We start from the raw sequence: 19,542 nt of genomic DNA on the forward strand, positions 1-19,542 counted from the left end.
TAGCGAAGCAAAATCAGCAGTAAGAAAAAGAGTACTGCTGACAATTTCAGTGAGGAATAAAATCAGTCAAGTATAATGTTCATTATTCCTTATTTACTATGATAATTAGATCTCAACATTCTGCATGGTGTTGTGCATGGCTTGCTTTGTTCAAGATGTTACCCACATTATTTCTTTGGGAGTTGTCTTCTTCCCTTGCCACCAGCTTAATATACACGCTTTTAGTACACATGCACTGGAAATGAGTGCTTCAAAAGTTCCTGACGGTCCCAGCACCTCTCTACGTGCATACCAGATGACACAGAGACAAATGAATCTGCTGCCAGGGACACCCCTGTGCGAAGCATTGCTGTGGTTCATTAAAGCAAATGCCTGGGTACAAATTCAATAAATGTTCTTTATCACTGAAAATTAGCAGTGGTGTGAATGGGTCTCTTGAACTTTGTAACTACAGTCAGGGTTAAGAATGACAGAATCTGAGTGTTGGGAATTGGAAGAAATAAAGGAGTAAACCTGAACACAGAGCAGACTGGAGACTGGAGCACTCCTGCATCTCTCTTAGGGTGGAACTGTGCATTAGCAGATGGCAGCCTAAAAACAATATGTGCTGAGAGATCTCGAGATGTATGGCAAGATTTTCAACACCTACGCAAACGTTCAAAAGAGTATTGTCTGTCAGGGGTGGGGTAGGAATTTGCAAGTTGCTTTTGTGCTGATTTCTGGAGCTATTATCTACATTCAATCAGCTATGAGATGTTGGAGACAAATTCAAGGCAAATTTTTACAAAATGGAATACGAGAACTAGTCACAATATCAATCCATATGTTTTGATGTGAGCGTTGTAAAACACATATAAAACAGCCCAGACCCTTCTTATTGGTAGATCATGTAGCGAGGTTGCTTGCGCGAGGCAGCAGAAAATTGCAACTGAAGAGCAAATCGTGATCTAGCCATCTGCCTGGAAGGAATTATTATATAGGGTTTGCTGTCAATCAACCAACCTGTTTTGAAGCAAAGGCAGAACAGTATATGATTTATTTCCATGCTCATTTCATGCACTAATTCCTTACTCAGAAACTAACCATTTCCAGCACTTGGGGCTCTGGCTGCAGCTTTCTGCCCAGCCCTGCAAACAAGATGAGGTGTGGAGGAGAGTGCTTAGAGTGTTTTTCTTAAATAATGACAAAGCCCATAGCTGCGACAAGGAATTAAATTTAAGGTATTGTGTTTGCTAAAGTGATGGCATCAGGGAAGTATTGGCTGCTGTATATCATATATTCATGCTGATTCTCACTTTTTTTCTCTTCCAGTTGGAGAATTTTTCCCAATCTCTCATTGCCACCTCTTTAGGGGTATCTTTTGTGTTTCTTTCTAACTTTTTGCATTGCTTGGGTTTTTTTTTATGAGCACAACTGAAGTCAGAAATTGTCCCTGTCTGCCTGCTCTATCTTTTCAAGGATTTTCCTACAAACTCCAGGCTATAGTACTGCACATGAGTGTATTTCATCCATAACCAAATTTCCTTATGTAACACCTCTAATCTGAGGATCTCCAAGCATGCTAAAACAGGTGTGTGGAAGCCACACCATGCCCCTGCAGAATCCAGGGTATTTTAGAAGCAATAAGCTGAAGTATAATTTAAGATCATATAGTGAATCCATTATGAGAGTTCACACTGCAGGGAGCAAGTAGCAAAGAAACCTCTCAATTTGTTAATGTTTTTTCCACCACTGGCTTTCTTTGTGATAAAGTGGAAGCAAATATACAGGTTTGCAAATAAGCTATTTGGTCAATCCCCTGGTGTAATATAAGAGCTGAGATTTCCTCTGCAGCTGGGGCCGAGGCAGAGTTAGTAGCCTTGAAAGTGCTATTTTGAGGGGAGCACCTGGAGTTATAAAGACCAGAAGAGCAACACTGAGGAGCTGAATTGGCTCCTTGCATTTTCCTTTTGCAGAAGTACCAGCCAAAGGTTTCTTTCCAAAATAAGATGTTTCTGAGCACAGGTGCTGGCTTGTGCCAGGACGTGCATTTGATGTGTCACAGCCAGGACAGGCATTAAGCTCATAGTGGAGCCTCCATTCAGCGTTCCCTAGCACACGGCACAACCATCTGGGAATATTTCCCAAATCAGCCTGGTTGTGCCTTATCACTGGGATTTACTCTAACCAAAAAATACTTTGCACCTGATAGTGTTTTGAGCCTTCAAACTAGCTCATCCCTGTGCCAGGCTGTGGATCCTTTAAAGGCTCAGGTGGTTTAAGCTTATAAAAGGTCCCAAACGGTAGAAGGAGGTGGGAAGTGTAAGGTGGTAGTGTTTGCTCTGGAAGTACTCAAAAATTTATAGAAAGAAGTTTTGTAGTTAGGGGGAGAGAGAAATGAGAGCTAAACTTTCATGTGGGCTCAGACCTGGTTTTTTTTCAAGTTTGGTCCTTAGGAACTAAGCTTCTGTGGCTGGGTAAGTGGGTTCTGGTTGTGTTTGTACCTTGGGGAAACTTTCTCCTCACAGTGATGGGAGGTGTTGGGAGTGGCCAGGAGTGGGTTGATGTATTCTTGAGCTTTGGGCTGTGTGGTAACCTTTTGCTGTGGCTCCTGGCTGCTTTTCCTACTATTTTTGCTGTGCCAGGGGCAGGTGGGAGGGTGGCTGGCTGGGCTGGGGGATAGTCTGCTACAGTGCAGCTGGGAAGGAGATGAAGTAGCAAGCTGTGGGTGACTTGCTGCAATGCTATAGTGAGAAATTTGTTTCCTAGATAACCCCATTTCTATGCTGATATCTGAAATATGTGAACTCTGACAGAAGAGGCTTATTTTAACTGCAGTTGAAGCCTCCTCTTTTTTATTACCTGGGGATAATGAAGACCTGCTGTTTGTTAAGTTTAACTGAAAGGTAGGAATGTAGTATGCTTAGGGGGAGTGAAGACAGTCTAGTGACCATGTCTGAACTCACCATAGTGAATTTGCTTTCCAGAGTGTCTCAGTTGCTTTGCTTCTGGTGGGCTTATTTTATTGATGTTGTGAATATTGAAAACACTTGTACCTTCATGTAAAAATTGACTTTTCAGCAGCAAGAGTAAACACTAAGCCTATGTTTGAGGACTGATATTTGACATACTGAAACTGATAAAACAAATACAAATAGTAAGTGTCCTTTCTGGCTATAGATATACCAATTTTCAGTTCATGCACTCTGGCCTGTGATTTGTCTGCTGTAGCTGGGTCTTGCATGTAATGTGGTTTTAGCTAGTCTGAAAAGGCAACTGCAAACTGATAATAGTAATAGTTTGTCCTGAAACTAGGACTATTTCAATAGTATTTCATGTCTCATAAGGATGTCTGGTTTGAAGGGTCTTGAGTTTGTGCTACGTGGAAGTTGAGAAATGATGAGGAGATTCTGGATTTTTCAGATCAGGATGATCTCTCCAGCTAATGTATAGCTGATAAAGGGTAACAATATTGCTACTTGACAAGAGCACCATGACTGGCATTGCTCTAGAGCTGTTTTAACTCGGATTTCTTTGCTTTTTGGTATCTCTGAGCTGAAACTACATAAACAGCTTGTATCCATTATATGAAAGTTATGTTTACCTGCCATGATATCCTGAGCGCAGTCATGTTTTTATGGTTATATTTTTAATATATTGAGTGCTATTGAAAATTTGTTGCATGACGATAATGTACTGCACAGATAATTTGTCTTGTTAATCCTTAGCAAGTACTGATCTTGTTGGCTACTGGCAAGTTATAGATAAGGGTTGAGATTTTTTTGTGCGTTGTCCTACATACTTTAAAAATAACTAGGACACAACTTTTTGATATAAACTTCCTTGACAAATATAGATGTGTTCATTTTTTTTCTTTCTCTCCTCTTAAGCATGGAAAAACTGTAAGAAGCAGAATCCTTGCCTCCCAAACACAGTAATTGTGAAGACTAGACATCCTTTTAACAAGGAATAGCAACACCTTTAAGGTAGGCTGGGAAAAATAACTGTGAAAATCTTTCTTTTTGTGCTCTGCTCTCACTTCTCTCTGTATTTGCCCATGTTCAGAGTTGTTATTTAATTATTCATTGTATTTTTAGTAGAAGCTACTTATGGTGCTCTTGTGGTTTGTTGCTGTGTTTCTTGGGTTTTGTAAATTTCTAATGGCTTTGGCTATGCCATCTTGCTAGTTGGATCTTCCCTGTACATTTGGAGATAGGGGATGTCTGATAAGACTGCTGATTTTGCCAAGCAAGTTTGGTGTGGCTGTGAGGTAGAGATATTGCAGTGATATGGCATGAGATAAGGTGGGAAGGAGCCACCAGGTTTTTGGGTGCCAAGCTCAGCACATGGACCTTCTCCATTGAGTGTGTTGCTGGGCACTTGGTGGTGCATTTTCTGTTGCCACTGGAAAAATTAAAGGAGAAGAAAGCCTGATAATAGAAACTAAAATATTTAATACTGTTGTAGAAGACATAGGAAGGAAAGGAAATAGGTTGAGTTCAGTCACTGAGGTTGGACCAGACTTCCTTCAAGAGAGGAAGGAAAGTAGTGGGGACTGAGAAAGGCAAGTCTCAGGGCAGAGAAGGTCTTCCTGGGAATATATCAAAAGTGCTAGAAAGGAAGTGGAGCACCACTGTGCGTCTGACTGAGCACAGGGGATGTGCACGTGAAATGCCGAACATTGCTACAATCGTATGTATTGAACATGGCATATAAGCACTTGTCTGGACAAAGCTCTATGCACAGCTGATTTCTAGGAAGCCCACAGATCTTGTGTTCTCCTATATTGAAAGAATCCTGCTTTACTGTTTGTGCTCCCTGTTCCACTGGGGAAAGAAACCAAGAGCTGGAAACACACAGGGAAACTTATGGCCCTGGATGAGGATTGCTGCTTGGCTGGTTTTACTCTGGGCTTTCTGGTTGCTGTTCAGGCTATTGCATGTAGCCAGATCAATCTTCACATGCTCAGCTGCTGTTTTTTCATGTGACCTGGTTTGTCAATGGAAGACAAGCTGCGTGGGGAGGCTAGGGGGCCAAGCAAAACTTCTGTTCCATCAGATTTTTAAACAAGCTTCCATAAATCTTGTGGACATAAGGCAAGAGAGTCAGTAATTTGGCTTTCAGTAGAGTGAAGGTAAAACTTGCTGTTAGACTGTACTTGGCTCACCTGGGGTAGGAACATGCAGGTACTGAGGAGCTGCAATGTGCACTGCCTGTTGCCCAGGCAGCAGCCAAGACTGAATTTAGGTCTATAGGAAAGAGCTTTGTAGGGTGGGTGGGAGCAGCTGAGAGGGATGGAGAACACAATTGGTGAAAAGCAAAGCTTCATTGTCCCAGGAGCACTAGAACTAATGAGCTTTGCATTTCAAAGGTGGTGAGCCTTCTTCAGACCCTGTAAATTACAGGCCTGGGATTTGTTGTGTTAAATATGTACACAGGGAAAAGGTTGGGGGGGAGAGGGAGAGAGAGGCAGAGGAGGCATCATGCAGAAAGTAGAGGCCAGAGACCCTTATTTGGGTGCAAGTACCAACCTGCTGTCTGCATGAGTCTGCCCGAGCTGCATATGCTCTCATTTTCTGTGTGCAAAGAAAATTGTGATAAATAGAGGTTCAGGCAGTGAGGAGCATTTATTTTTATTTGCCTATTTTTGTCATTCACTTGGCATCTCTAGATGAATGGTGGAACTGGGAGGAAAAGGCTGTTCTCCTTGTGGATGCAATCCTTGTGTGTCTGAGGCAGCCTGTCTCAAAGACAGTTTGATGCCTGCTGACCCCTTGCAGCCCACCTTCACCTTGGAAATATCATGCTGGTGTAATGGTCTGATTTTTGGCAACCCTGCCTGCAACCCCATGGAGTCTTTCCATGAGAGCTGTGGATAGGCAGTTTTCCATGCTCTCTGGCTGTGATAGTTCAGGTCCTGATCTCTGTCCTTCCTTCTGTCTGCTGTCGGGTATCAGAGTGGAGGTGAAAGGACCTTCTTTTGACACTTCACCTCCCAGCAGCCAGGCATAGACCATGTAACCCAAAGGCTGTTCTGCCCCTCTGCAGGGCCTGGATCCAGTGCTGGCAGGAGCTGTTCTTGCACAGGAGGGTTGACACAACCTTTTGTCCCATTTCCCTTCCTTCTAGAGACAAACTACTCTTTCAACATTCCCTTTTCATGAGAAAGGATTTTGAAACATATAGACTGTTCACTAGCATCTTATTTTTCACTGTTACTAGCCCCACATTCAACACACAGGCCCATGGGCACATGTAAAACATCACTCCCTTCGTGTCAAAGCCAGAGACTCCTGAAGTGAGGCGCTAAAGTAAAGCCCCAAAGTATCAGGTGAAGATGACACTGTGCCGAACTCAAAGCACAGTAAGAGGAGCTGTTTCATGTCTTGTTGGCCCACTGAAAGTTAAAATTGGCAGCAAAGACATCAAAGCAGGTGTGAGGATGCTTCTGCAAGATTTGCCAAGGACTCCTCTGTTCCTGTCTGATGCTGGGAGCCAGCACAGGGAAGAGACTGCAAGCACAGCCTGTTTAATATTCTCTTCTGTCCCTCTGATCTCCCCCCTACCCTGCAGAAGCAACATGTCCCATGTTTCTGCAGAGCTTGTCCTGAGCAATAGCAGCATCTGTCAGGGGTTACGGTGGCATTAGCCTCATGGAGCTGGGAGTTAGCAGTGCTTGGCAGAGTGACAGTTCTGCTGTACCTTACATAAATCTGTATCTTGCATAAATCTGTCTCTGCCTACTCTGCCAAGGTGTGTGGTCACAATTTGTCTGATTTCTCCTGCTGTCCACAAGGCCTTTCAGTTTCCTAGAAGATTTTATTTGCTTCTCGAGTCCCCTCTCCCTACTTTTTCTTCACACATCTCCACTCATACCCGTCTCCTAGTAGTTTCCCCATGAGTCCTAGAGTGAACGTACCTTGTTAAACAGGTGTTATTTTAAAATAAATTCCTATCACCTGCCCTTCTCAGGTGCTGCAGAAAGCTCCCCATATTCCCATAGAAAGAGTCTTGAGCCTCCCTGTGGCTTTGGCAGCAAGCCACAGCAGCCCTCCACCTTCTGCTATTGGCTGCACCTGATTCCATGCTCATCAGTACTTTATTGTATTTGGTGTGCCTTGGTTGCCTCTCATCAGCTTTCTTGGACACTTCTAGACCCTTCTGAGGCCAGAAAGTAGGAACAACTGCTCCAGTTCATGACCTTTTTCCAGTGTCTAAGGAAATTCTTGGGGAAAACAAAAACCCTTTATTAAACAGAACATAATAGCCCCAACCATACTTGTCATGTGTTTTCATACAATGCACCTAAAAACAAATGTTGACCTCTTGAAAGCATCTCTGGTCACCACAAGGCTTGACCTGAGCCATGCTCTCCTCCCCAGCACCGCTTGGGGACCTGATGGGAGCCATGCTGCAGTGGTAGCTGTGGTATGGGGAGGGTCCACTTTCCAGTGCTCTCCTGTGTCACTTTGTCACCCCCCCCATTTGCTTTAAGGCTATAATAAACACCTGCTCTGAGCACTGTGGCAGAGACCAGTGTAATGTTCCTGTTGGTCTGCAGGGATGGTCTTTTGGTATGTATTACCCAGTAAAATACAGCAGCTCTAAAGGGGTGTATGGTCTGTCATGTAAACTCATTACACCTCTTGGTGAGTCTCCACTGAGATACATGTCCTTGGGTGCTGAGAATGATGTACTTGAGAGTAAGGGTACTTATTACTGTTGCTATTGACTATTGTTTAGTGTCTGGAGCTGGTAAGCAGTGAAGGTAGTACACTCTTTTACCACAGGTTATCAAGGGGAAAAAAAAACCAAGCGAAGAACAAAAACCCCATGTTGTGTTATTGCATGCACCCTGGGCTCTTAAAATGGAAGTTTCTGTTTTGTCTCCAAGCCTTCTTTTGCAGGCAGATGTGAAAGCCATAATGCTAAGTGAATAGTATGTATTAAGTCTATACAATAGTTCTTTAAAAAATAATTACATATGCTACAAGAGGGAGAGGAAACCACTCCATTCCTGTAAATGGCCACTTAAGATGTAGACAATAAATAAATGCCTGTAATAAATAATCTGGTGTATCTGAGCTTTAGCATTTAGGAGGAATAAATCAGAGCTCTTTCCCCATCGTCTGCTGAGATGCATTGGAAATGGAGTTGGAAGCAAAGCTTACGCTCAGAGTTGTGGCAAGGTGTTGGAAAGCCCATGGGTGTGTGTAGGAGTCTCCTGCCCTCCCCTGTCTCTCCTCTGTTTTTTGTTACACTTTCCCTGCACCACCCCTCCCTGTTCACAGGCATGTGCTGCTCTCCTGTGAAATGGAGGAGACTCCCTGAAGTCTCACTTGCCTCTTGCGAGTAAGTGCAAGAGCAACGCCTGGTGAATGAAGCCTCTGCCGGCAGAATTAACGCGGCTCCCAGATTGCTCATTGGGCATTTAGTTCTTCGCCTCTCCAACAGCTTTGTCTTTCCACCAGCGCTCTTCCACCCTCCTCTGCCCATTCATACCTGCTCCTCGCAGACAAAACCAGCTGCTCTTCTGCTCTGTGCAAAGTCTGAGTGCCGATATTTAAATGCAGCTCCAGTTGCTAAGCCCCGGCGACTAGCGGAGTGCCTGGCTGGGGCTTGCAACCAAAGGCTGTGTCGCTTTAAGGCATGTGATACTTTCCCGAGCAGGGATGTATTGAAATAGGCTACGGTACTTACAGCATCGTATAGCAGTGTACGTACAGCTGCCTTACTCTGCACTGCCTGCGCTGGAGTGAGCCTGCTCTGTCATTAAACATAAACTGCTCCTCGTCCTTAAGTATCCTGGAAGCGGCAAATTATCTCAAGATCACTTCAAAGGTCTCATCAAGCAGAAGGTGATGCTAGGAGATGATTTAAAGGTGAAAATGAGAAGGTTTCCGCCCCTCAAACCTTGGCCACTTTTCTAACGGCAGAGTCTGAGAGCTCAGATGTCTTCTTTACTCTGGAAACAGGATTTGTAACGAAAAAGATTTTTTTTTTTTCTTTTAATCCTGATAAAGAAGATTATTGGGAAGCTATTAAAAATCCCCTATTGTGATACAGATGGATTTAAAAAAGTGTTAGATCTTTCCAATGAACACTAATAGAGTGCTCTGCTCTTGGTTGGATTACTCAGGTAAGGAGCTTCTTTAGGATTTAAGATTCAGAAATCAGATCTGGAACTCATCAGATAATATCTGGAGGAATACTCATTACTGTGTTTCTTTTCTAATGATAAGATGATCTGTGTGTAAAAGTGTGTATGTGACAGCAGTTTGCTGACAAGTGCATGAAGAAATCTTTGTAAGAGGTGCTGGGTTTTGAGCAAAGGTAGTTTGAAATAGTGTAGTTTGAGAAACAGTTTTTATCAAAAAAAAACCACACCCAAACCTAAAACCCCACAAACAGGTAGGCAGGGAGCTAATAATAAAGTCTGAGTGGGTTAAGTCAGTCTGCTGTCCATGTGGTTAAGAATATGATGCCCAAGGAAAGACACAGGAGCATTTAGCAGGCTGTAGAAGTTTGGCTTCGCTTCGCTGTTTAGCTAGGATTTGTAAAGTTCAGTTTAAATAACCTGAATACCTGAAATATCACTATGTGAGTCACCTTTCCATCTTACCTTTTTTGTATAAAAAGCATGGGAGCACCAAATATGACAAGAAGGCATTAATTCCTGAAGACACAGGAAGCCTACTGGGAGCTTCCTGATCTGAGGGCATTGAATCAATTTTGCAAGGTAAATAGGTCTAAAAAGAGAGGAGAAAAAGTACACTGTATACTGCAAATTAAACAATCAGAAATTAGTTGTGCGAAGCGGTGCATCAAACAGTACAGAGAAAGGAAGAGCCTCATGCTGATCAAAATAATGTTTTGGTATTTTTCATTAAATATACTTGTCAGTTTATGTGGTTCTTTTCAACCAATTAGACTTTAAAAGCTCCCCAAAGACTATTCTTTAAAATCAGGGGCAAAAAAATATATGCATATATTTTATTATTACTGTATTTCACTATTTTAATAGTGTTAATATTCCTAGTGCAGAAATCCCCCTGATATATCACATACAGACTTTTTATTTTTTAATTTTTGTGTAAAGACATGATTTTTTTATGTGAGATTTAATCTTTCAAAGTCTTTCTTGCTCTGTAAAAATGATGTTCAGCTGATTGGATTATTAGCTAGAAAATGGCATCACGTCATTGGCTGAATAAGGAGAGTGCCTGAAGTTTGATTAATTTGGCAATATAAAATGCAGCAGAAGGTGTTGTTAAGGGAACTGGACGATGTGTAGCGTAGCTGAGCCTTGCAAACCTCCCGATCCTTGCAGGCATTGAAAAAGAGCTGTTGAAGTTAAAAAGTCACAGGGAAATTTAGCCAGTTACTACAATAATTAATACAAGTATGAAAAGCCACAGTTGTCTATATTGGATGTCCAAGTATGCCAGCACTGGGAGACAAAAAAATTGCTCTTTCCCTTTGCAATAAGAATATTTTTAAAATTTTGACACAATCTGCTTTGTGAAAAGATCGAGTCTTCTATAGAATACATCTGAAATTCAGTCTGGCTATACTCCAGTCCCTTTACATACACAGGTTGAACAAAAGGAAGCTGATTTCATCTGGGGATTAGAACATAATTCTGAGAAACCATTACTTTGTTTAGCAGACAGCATCATGATTAAAAATTAATGCTCGCAAAAGTCAGAAACAATAAACTGTTACCTTCTGGGTCAGTATTAGCCTCCCAGTCTTGGGGATTGAGTATTTTTGAAATGCATCTCAGATATCTGAGGATTTTGTATGCCTATCTGTAATGTGTTTAAAGTAGTTTTGATACTATCTGCACATCATGGGTTTTTTTAGCTGGCAGTGTGATTCTTTTTATTTTTTGTAATTGTAAATTCAGCTATGGACCAATGTGGGAATATTTTCCAGCCTTCTACTTACATTGGGGTTTTTTTTCAGTCCTCAGATCATTACAGTTTCATTTTTACCACTGAATTATTAAAGTTATCCAGGCTTCTGTGTTGACATCCTGTTACCTCAACTGTCCTTTTTGGACATGACCTTTGTTGTATGACAATTGCATCCTGCAGGGGGGAATAATAACCAAGTGACAAAAGATATTTAGCAAAAGGAGGAAAAAAGGAAAAAAAAATTAAAAATACTATTGTAATGGAAGCTGACTATTCTGTGTGCTGTAAGGCAATGGGTAATAATATCTGTCTAATGTTTTGTTTAGAGAATGGCAGTGGTCTCTGCAATGTCCTGGGTCCTGTATTTGTGGATAAGTGCCTGTGCAATGCTGCTCTGTCAGGGGTCTCTCCATCACACTTTCCAGCAGCATCACCTGCACAGACCAGGTAGGACCAAGATCAGTTGTGGGTTGCCATAAGATTGCAGGCTCTTTGCCTGTGCTCATGTCTGTCTTGATAAATGACTGAATAATCATGAAATCCTTCTTATCACTTAACTTTTATGAGTTGCTTGCCTTTATATTGTGCAGCATCTTTTTTTTTTTTTAGCCGGTCAAATGTGTGTTGTGTTTTGCCAATCTGATGTTGGACTATTCATCCTTTAACATCATCTTCTAACAAGTTCCCAACACCGGAATCCCCGTTTTGGCCAACCATTCAGTTTCTCTGTCCTTATTTCTATCACCCCTTCTCTTCATTTCGTGCAGTTCTGGAGTGGGTGTATAACTTGGAAAGACATCATGACAGCACAGGTTTGGGTAACTCTGCAGTTATCTGACCCAAACTGGAAAGGGATTTGTTGCTTAAAATACTGGCACCAAATCTCAGTCACAGTCACTAGTGTTTGCTGGAGGTTGGGTATTTGCCTTAGCATAAATGAGACACAGCTATTCTAAGGTTCTCAAGTTTACCTCTGAAAACTGATGGGCTGGCAAAAATGTAGCCCAGAGGGGAATTTGGGATGGTCTTTCAATGGAGTTAAATGCCTGTAAAGTTGGAATAAATCCCACAGGTTATCAGTGGAGAATGCAGCTCACTTTGACTGTTGCGATCCACAGAGACTGCACATTAGTAGTTTTATTGTGTTTTTATTAATATAAATGGTTCACATAGCTTTTTCAACTGTTAATTGCACTTTGAAGAATATGTGCTGTGTTAAAAATTGAGGAGTTGGCATATTCTAGCATGGTATTATCATCTGGTTATAATCAGATGGGCCAAGAATGTTGCTTAATAAATTTGGATCCAAAGAAAGGTGGGAAAGGTTCTAAGAGCTTTAGAGATGAAACATGGAAAATGTTGACTCGCAATAATGAATCATTTAACAATGTGGCAAGTAATACTTTAATGTGTTTTGATCTAATGGCATACCTTCAAGGATGGCGGTCTTGAACTGCAGGTCTTTAGCAGCCTTAATGACTCAAAGTTTTCCCAACTACTTTTGTTTTCCAAAAGTCATAGGTATTGACATTATCTTGCTTTCTTGTAATATGCATAGTATAGAGGAATAGACCTAAATCTTTGGTAGACCAGCCCTCACTACTTACATTAGAGCATCAGATTAACTAACGGTGTTACTAGATGACACTGAAAGTTTGAGAGTGTTTGAAGTTTGAGTGGTGAGGTTCTTATCTGGGACTCTCAGAGCATGAGCAAAATATTTATTACAATGCAATTGTAAGTAATGCTGCCAGTTATTTGAGTCTGTCACCCAGTGAAGGAGATGATAGGAAAAAAACAGCCTAGCTAAACAGATAGGTAAAAGGAAAATGTAATCTTGTTTTGTAAAATCAGTTGAAACAAGTGACATTATGAGGAAAAATGAGAGCTGTGCAGATCCAGAGCTCTGCAACATTTGCCTAAACTTGAAAAATCACCTTTTTTATGAAGCAAGAACAGCAAGACACTGAATGCATACCAAGTGTTGAGGAAATGTGAAAAATGACAAAATATTTCACTCAGAGATGTGATACAGATAGAGTGAAGGTTTTACAGCTGCCTCATCACCTACTTAGAAACAGCCAAGCTTCCCCTCCTGCGAGCCTTTCTCGGGCAGCTTCTCCGCACCCTACATGAATAAGATTGATGGTGTTCTGATCCCAGGCAGCCAATTTCGGTCTCTCAAGAAATAATCCACTACGTTGACAGATGAGTGGAATTTGACATGATGTTCACCTCGGATTCAGATTGTGCTGCACCTGGGAAGTACCAGCTAGTGAGCATCCTTTAGGGAAACTGTTAGAGATTTTGGACAATTTCTGCTGTCACAACAGAAAATCAAGACAGTGTTTTTTAAGGCCATGAATTTGCAGTCTGCCAACTGAATGTGAAAGGTTGTACATAAAAGGGATGGAAATATGTTAACTAGCAAACTGAGTGATTTTAATGTATTCAACTGCAGTCCCTGAGCACACCCTATTTTTCATATTTATAATATTAGGAATGCGTCATTTACTTTTAGTTAGTCACTGTGTAAGTAAGATTAAAATGTTCAGCCAAATAAAAGTGAATAAAAAATGGATGCAGATGAGCCAGTGCATAATTTCAGTAATTTAATATTTGGTATATGAAATTTCAACTTATTGAATCATAGCAAATATAGCTGTAATCAATATCATGCTCAGCATACCTTTTCTCTCAGTTTGTGATCTTCCATAGATAATGAGATACTCTCAAACAAGATTTTGAGCTGCTCAACTTCATCGTGGGGCTACTTTGGTACAAGATAATTAAAAAGTCAGGTTCCACCCCATCTTGTGCTTCTCATACTTTATGAATAGAAGTCTCACTGAGCACAGGAAGGTGCAGGTAAAAGAAAATCCTCATGAAGTGTACTTAACATAATAAACTTGAACTGAACTCAGTGGATTAGCACAGTGAGTATACCTATCTGTATTACTGTGGTTAATCCAATTTTGAAACACTGGAAACCAAGGGCAATATATGAAAAGGTTAGGTTATCAGAGATTTCTGAGCTTGTTCTTTTTTTTCTGAAACTTTAAGTGAATGTCTGAATAGGTTGAAATAGATTTCTGCACACTATGTGCAATCAGAAGTTTAAATCTTCCTTTCAGTGTAGTATAATTTTTCAGTTTTATAATTCAGTACTTATTTAGTTAGACAACTTAGCAATAGGTATGCACCTGAAAACAAATGTGATAAACCTCTTCACGTGGCAGTATTTGACTTAGCTTTATTTTCTCTGAAATGTTGGTGGGTGGGCACAGATATTAAGGGCATAGTAAATATTGCTTAATATAAGATGGATGATGCTGTATTACTTGTTCCTGTTCATGAATTCTTTCCTGTTTTATTAACACAATGAAAAGTTTGAATGCTGCTGTTAAGCACCCTTCAGTATTGGTGGCTGTTCCTTCAGATTCTGATACGTGAGGTGGGTGGGGTAGATTTTTCAGGCTTCTTTGCTGGGATCCAGAGGAGACCTTTGGAGTAAGCTAGCTTACTCACCATTGCACCATAATTCCCCTTGGGTAATACACATGGCTTTCTGCAGGTTTTTTATTACTATATTTCATTTTTATGAAAATTATGTTAGGCAAAATACATTTGAAAGCATTCAGAGGAAATAACTTTATGTGGAAACAAATCTCCATTTTTTTCCAAGCATGTCATTTCTGTGTGATTTAATAAGAAGAGTAGTAATGAGAAGAATTCCACACTGGCTGTTTTAGGTTCTAAGATACACACAGTTGTGGAGCTGTTGAATTGGCCTGAGGATTAGAGTGGACAGGTTGTGATTTGCAGAGTTAGCTGAGTGCCTGTGATAGTCCATTGATCATCTGATTGACGGGATTGACCCTGCCCAGAGGTAGGAAGCAGATGCTGGCATTTGGTAAGACAACAAGATATTAACAAGTAAAAGATTCAAGTTTAAAAAATATAAAATAACCACCACCCTTTCAATCATGCAATTTGTAGCAAATTTTCTGGCTTTGTTCCATAAGTGAGGGATGTTTTCCTCCTGGTGAGGACCATCAGCTAATACTGAATCACAGTGGACAACACTGGCCATGTGTTGCTTAAAAATACAGGAAAGTACATTGGATTCACCTGTAAGTTTGTGCCAAACAATTAGGTACACATTAAGGATGCTTACATACAGTCTTGCATACACGTAGAGATGTGAGGCAGACAGGCAGAAACATGTACCTACTGTAGCAATGCTGACATTTGCAAATATGTTAATTAAAAATAGGCACATTCAGAGGAAGAAATCATGGACTGAATCAAGGCTGGAATCATATGTCTACTAAACACAAAGTACCTTTTATTGTGACAGTAGTTAATGATGTGCCCATTAAAAATCATCTCAAGAAGTGATTCTCTATACCTCATATTACAAGGAGGAAAATCAGTCTCAAAGCAATTCTACACAAACTAACAAGCAACGTCAACCTAAGGATGCTCTGAGTATGTTTCTCAGTAGACAGCATTTTGCAGGAACTTGAGTCAGTGGCTGTGAGCAAAGAATTTCTTACTTCTGATCTTGGCCTTCCCACTGATTTTTATAGCCTTGGGGGAAACTGCATATTTCACATTTCAAAAGGTCTGCTATGTTCATATGCCACATATATGTGGCTATTGAGTTCAAAACATACTGGGAAGAATGTTGGTCTGAATCTAATTACTCAGGAAAGAGTAAATAAAATGTGTCTTTACTTTGTAGAACAATTGAGATTTGGAAGATGAATTCAACAGAGATCTTGCTCTGGGTACTGATAGAAGCAAGTGTAGGACTAGGTAGTTAATATATAAATATATCTAGTTTCTATGACTAGCAAGAATTGTATTCCATTAACCATGTTATGAATGCAAACTGTCTTCAGTGTACAATGTCCAACTTGCCACGCAATGACTTAGCCAGTATGCAGCAGATCACGTCATGAGCATGAAAACTGACAACTGGTGCTTCTTGTGTTAATTAAAATGAATGAGTTTATAATCTCTAAGGCCTAATGCAGATTTCATCTACCTCAGTAAATGCACAGGAAGCACCATATGTATCCTGGTTTGTTCACAATCAGAAAAACCTGCTCACAATGAGCTGTTCCTGTCACTGGAAATCATCTCTCTCGTGATACCTTTCTGCTATATACCTCTGGCCTTCACAGTCTGTTCTTGAAAATGTGAAACTACCAACTGCTAAGTAAAGAAATCCAGGTTGGAGGTACCTACTGTGTTCCCAGTCATATACAAAATATACTTGGATGTATGTAGACAAACATATTCATGTGTATTTTGTGTAGGCAGAGAACTGATGTAATGAAATCAACACTTAAGGATGAGGTAGGATTACTAGCAGCATGATAGTGATGAATTGCCTACTGTGCTTGTGGAATGCACTTATTTACAGCAGCAGACCTTATCAGAAGTATTGCACCCTGTGATTTTTATTTTTTCTGAAAAATCAAACCTTTAAAAGAGAAACCACATGGCTGTAGGGTGTGTTTGCAGCCAGAGAGTTAGCTGTGTTTTTTTTCTGGGGTCTGTAAGCTGTTGCTTTAATGGGCTCCTGTCTCTCTGGTAAAGGGGAAAGAGTAAGCGGGCATTGCCAAGGAGCAACCAGTACTCAGTGGAGGGTCGAAGGCAAGAGGACACCTCTCTTCTTCACTGGAGAAGGGTGTGTAGCTGGGAGGCTCACAGCTTGGTTGTAGGTGGAGGAAAGCTGTCACCAGTCATGCTGCTGAATGTGACGCCTTGTTACTTCTGATCCAGGGAGACTAAGCAACCTGAGGGGGAGCAGGTGTTGCAGCTCGATGGACTGTGAAGAACAGCATGGACAAGGTGTGTGGTGGGGCACTGAGCAGAGCGCTGTGCCCTGCCTGGCTCTATGGGAACTACTGGAAGCATGGCTGGGTTCCCTGCAACAGCCCCTGCCACACGCCTTGTGCAAAAGAGCAAGGGCAAGGTGCTGACAGTGGTATTCTGTGAGAAAGGACTTGCCTCTTGCATGTGTGCTTTGTACTGGCACTGTCTGTGCTCTGGTTTGGCCCCCCTGCTCTGCCCTTCCTCCTGGCCATGCTCCTTCCCCATCCTGTGCCATGTCAGCTCTCCCTCAGGCCTCTCTGCAGGCAGCCACACAGGCAGGTGCGATGCACATCCCTCTTTGCATGGCAGAAGCTGCTCTGGGGAAACAGGGACCACAAAGAGCCTCTTGCTGCCGTGGCCCCGGCAGGCATCTCCTCCTCCCACACCCCCATGCTCAGCTTCCATCTCCAAGTGCAGCCTTGGGGCCTTGGTGAGTCATGAAGGGACCCTTCAGTGCACTGCACTATTTGTAGCTTGCTGTCATGGTATTAAAGACTGTGAGAATTCATACTGTAGTGGTTAAGTCCCAAGGAAAATTTGACACCTACAAATATAAACCCCAAAGGCAAACTAGGCTGTTCTGCGCTGAAGTATTTCTGCTGATAACATCAGAAACCTGCCTTTAATGATTAGCCTACTTTAGTCCAAGGCTCATTTATATTTTAAAAGGCAATATCCAAGTGCATTTCCTCATAAGATAGATGTGTTTTCTCCCATTAAGTTTCATATTGTTTTATCCTATCCCACCTATAATCTTTGTATTTCCTTTTGAATGTTTTCTCTTCCACTCTGCTGTGAAATCAACCTTTGCTGTGAGCAAGATTTATTTTCCTGATGGGATTCAGCGTTTTTTTCTATTTTCAGATGCTCTGTACAGAACAGTTCTCTCCAGCTAAACTTATTTTTTTGCATGGGAGCGGTGCTGGAGACTTCTTTTCATTGTGCTCGAGGCAGGGACCATGAGGACTGCAGCACAGTTGGACTCTAAATTTATGAGACTCAGTCAATGATGCACAATGGGGAATTGGGTGTGTAAAATAAGTTGAATGAAGTTACAAAGCCCCATGTATGTATCTGTGACTCATATTTCTATGCTCTATTTAGAAGATTGCTATCTGACATCTCTCTCTTGCCGTCTATATTCCTTTCAGAACAAGTTTTCCCCTTTTCCTCCACAGTGGGTGAAGAAACCAGTCCTGCCCTTCTTGAAAGGTCACTTGAGTGACAGCAGGTGTATGATCACTGTTGCTATTGTATGATAATCAATAATTGTGTCATAGTATTCCATTGTAATCCTTATCTTACCTTGAGAGAACAGCTTTGCTTGGGAACTGAATTGATGGCGGGAATGGAGGCCCTTACTAGTTTTTGGATGATGTGAAAGTGATTCCTTGAGAATCACCCAGTGAAGTGCAATATGTGGCCAATCTCTTATCTGAGATGGCTGAATTTCCTACTACCACGGTGCTCTCACTGTGGTGCCTCGTCTTTGAGCTACAAGTGATCTGGGAATAGTCTGCTCTAACTCAGCAGCTCCCACCGACAGTCACATGTGCTGCGTGCTTTTAAAAATTGTGCATAAATATTTCTTCTATGAGCTGTGAAGCTTTATTTGTATATCATGCACCTTACTTCTCACTAAATGAATAGGCAATTAAAAAGCAGCTTAAATGCTGATCCTTGTCTCTTGATTATTAGGAGAGCTGCTGGTTCAGATCAAAATATGCATTTAATGAATCCTCATGAATGATCCAAAACTCCTATTAGATTAATTTTGCTTTCTGTAGATGCCAAATCTGAATTGAGGGCCTTCACTGCAAATCTACTAAGCACAACAAGCAAAAATCACTTTTGTAGTTAACTTGTGTGCAAGTGAAAGTTACGTTGACGGAGAATGTGATTGGAAAACTCCTATGAACGTACATGACAATTTATTAGAAAGTGGGGAACTTGGAACTGTGATTTCCTATGTTGTAAATAATGCCAGCAGCCAATAGGCTCTATCCGGATGTTAAAAAAAACTCAGGATCATAACTGCACACACTCTGATAAAACTTTATTATCTTTTTTTAGTGTCCTCATTAATGCTCTTCAATGATGCCATTAAATATTTTTGGCAAGCAAAGCCTCAGTGTAATTTTACTGTATTGTTAAGGATTTATTAATTATAATCTTTTCTTGCAGAGTCTATTTATATTTGATCATGACATTAATTGTTTGCCAAAACAAACTAGAGTTAATTGTGTTTAATTAAGTGGTTGGGAGCAAGCAAAGATAGTTTATTTGGGAAATCTGCTTCATTGATTTATATGTTTATTTTTTAAAAGAACATAAATAAATGAAGGGAACCTATTATTTAGCACCTTTTTCCCTACATGCATGCCCATCAATAGCACATTTGTGACTTTGAACACATTCAAGTGTGGAAAAGTATCTCTATTATATATATATTTGCCTATACAAGCCTGTGAAGAGGCAAATGTTCACATTCTGAATGATTCTAAATTTAAATAAAACCTAAAAACAAGTAGAAGTGTGATCAAGTAACATTGAAACTAACAGTAAGGTAGCATTCAGAACAATGCATTTCAAAAAGTGCATTTTGGAGAAAAAATTTAGCTTCATTCAGATTTGGCTAATGGTGCTTTGGATAAGGAAAGTATGGTGAAATACACTAAAATATGACTAGATAAATATTTTCTATAATTATATTAATAAATAGTTATAGACATTATATCATAGAAATACAATATAT

At 40.8% G+C, this 19,542-nt stretch overlaps 1 protein-coding gene across 1 annotated transcript in view; it reads left to right on the top strand.

The window, feature by feature from the left end:
* The first annotated feature begins 8,744 nt into the window (after positions 1-8,744).
* The window catches only part of TAFA1 (TAFA chemokine like family member 1), a 228,533-nt gene continuing 217,735 nt past the window's right edge, over positions 8,745-19,542 (top strand). The window contains exons 1-2 of the mRNA XM_074878764.1: positions 8,745-9,118; positions 11,225-11,345. Of these exons, the coding sequence (XP_074734865.1) occupies positions 11,228-11,345 (118 nt within the window). The 5' untranslated portion in view covers positions 8,745-9,118; positions 11,225-11,227. The remainder of the gene's footprint in view (positions 9,119-11,224; positions 11,346-19,542) is intronic.

The sequence above is a fragment of the Strix uralensis genome, chromosome 10, assembly GCF_047716275.1.
Source record: "Strix uralensis isolate ZFMK-TIS-50842 chromosome 10, bStrUra1, whole genome shotgun sequence".
NCBI classification, from domain to species: Eukaryota; Metazoa; Chordata; class Aves; order Strigiformes; family Strigidae; genus Strix; species Strix uralensis.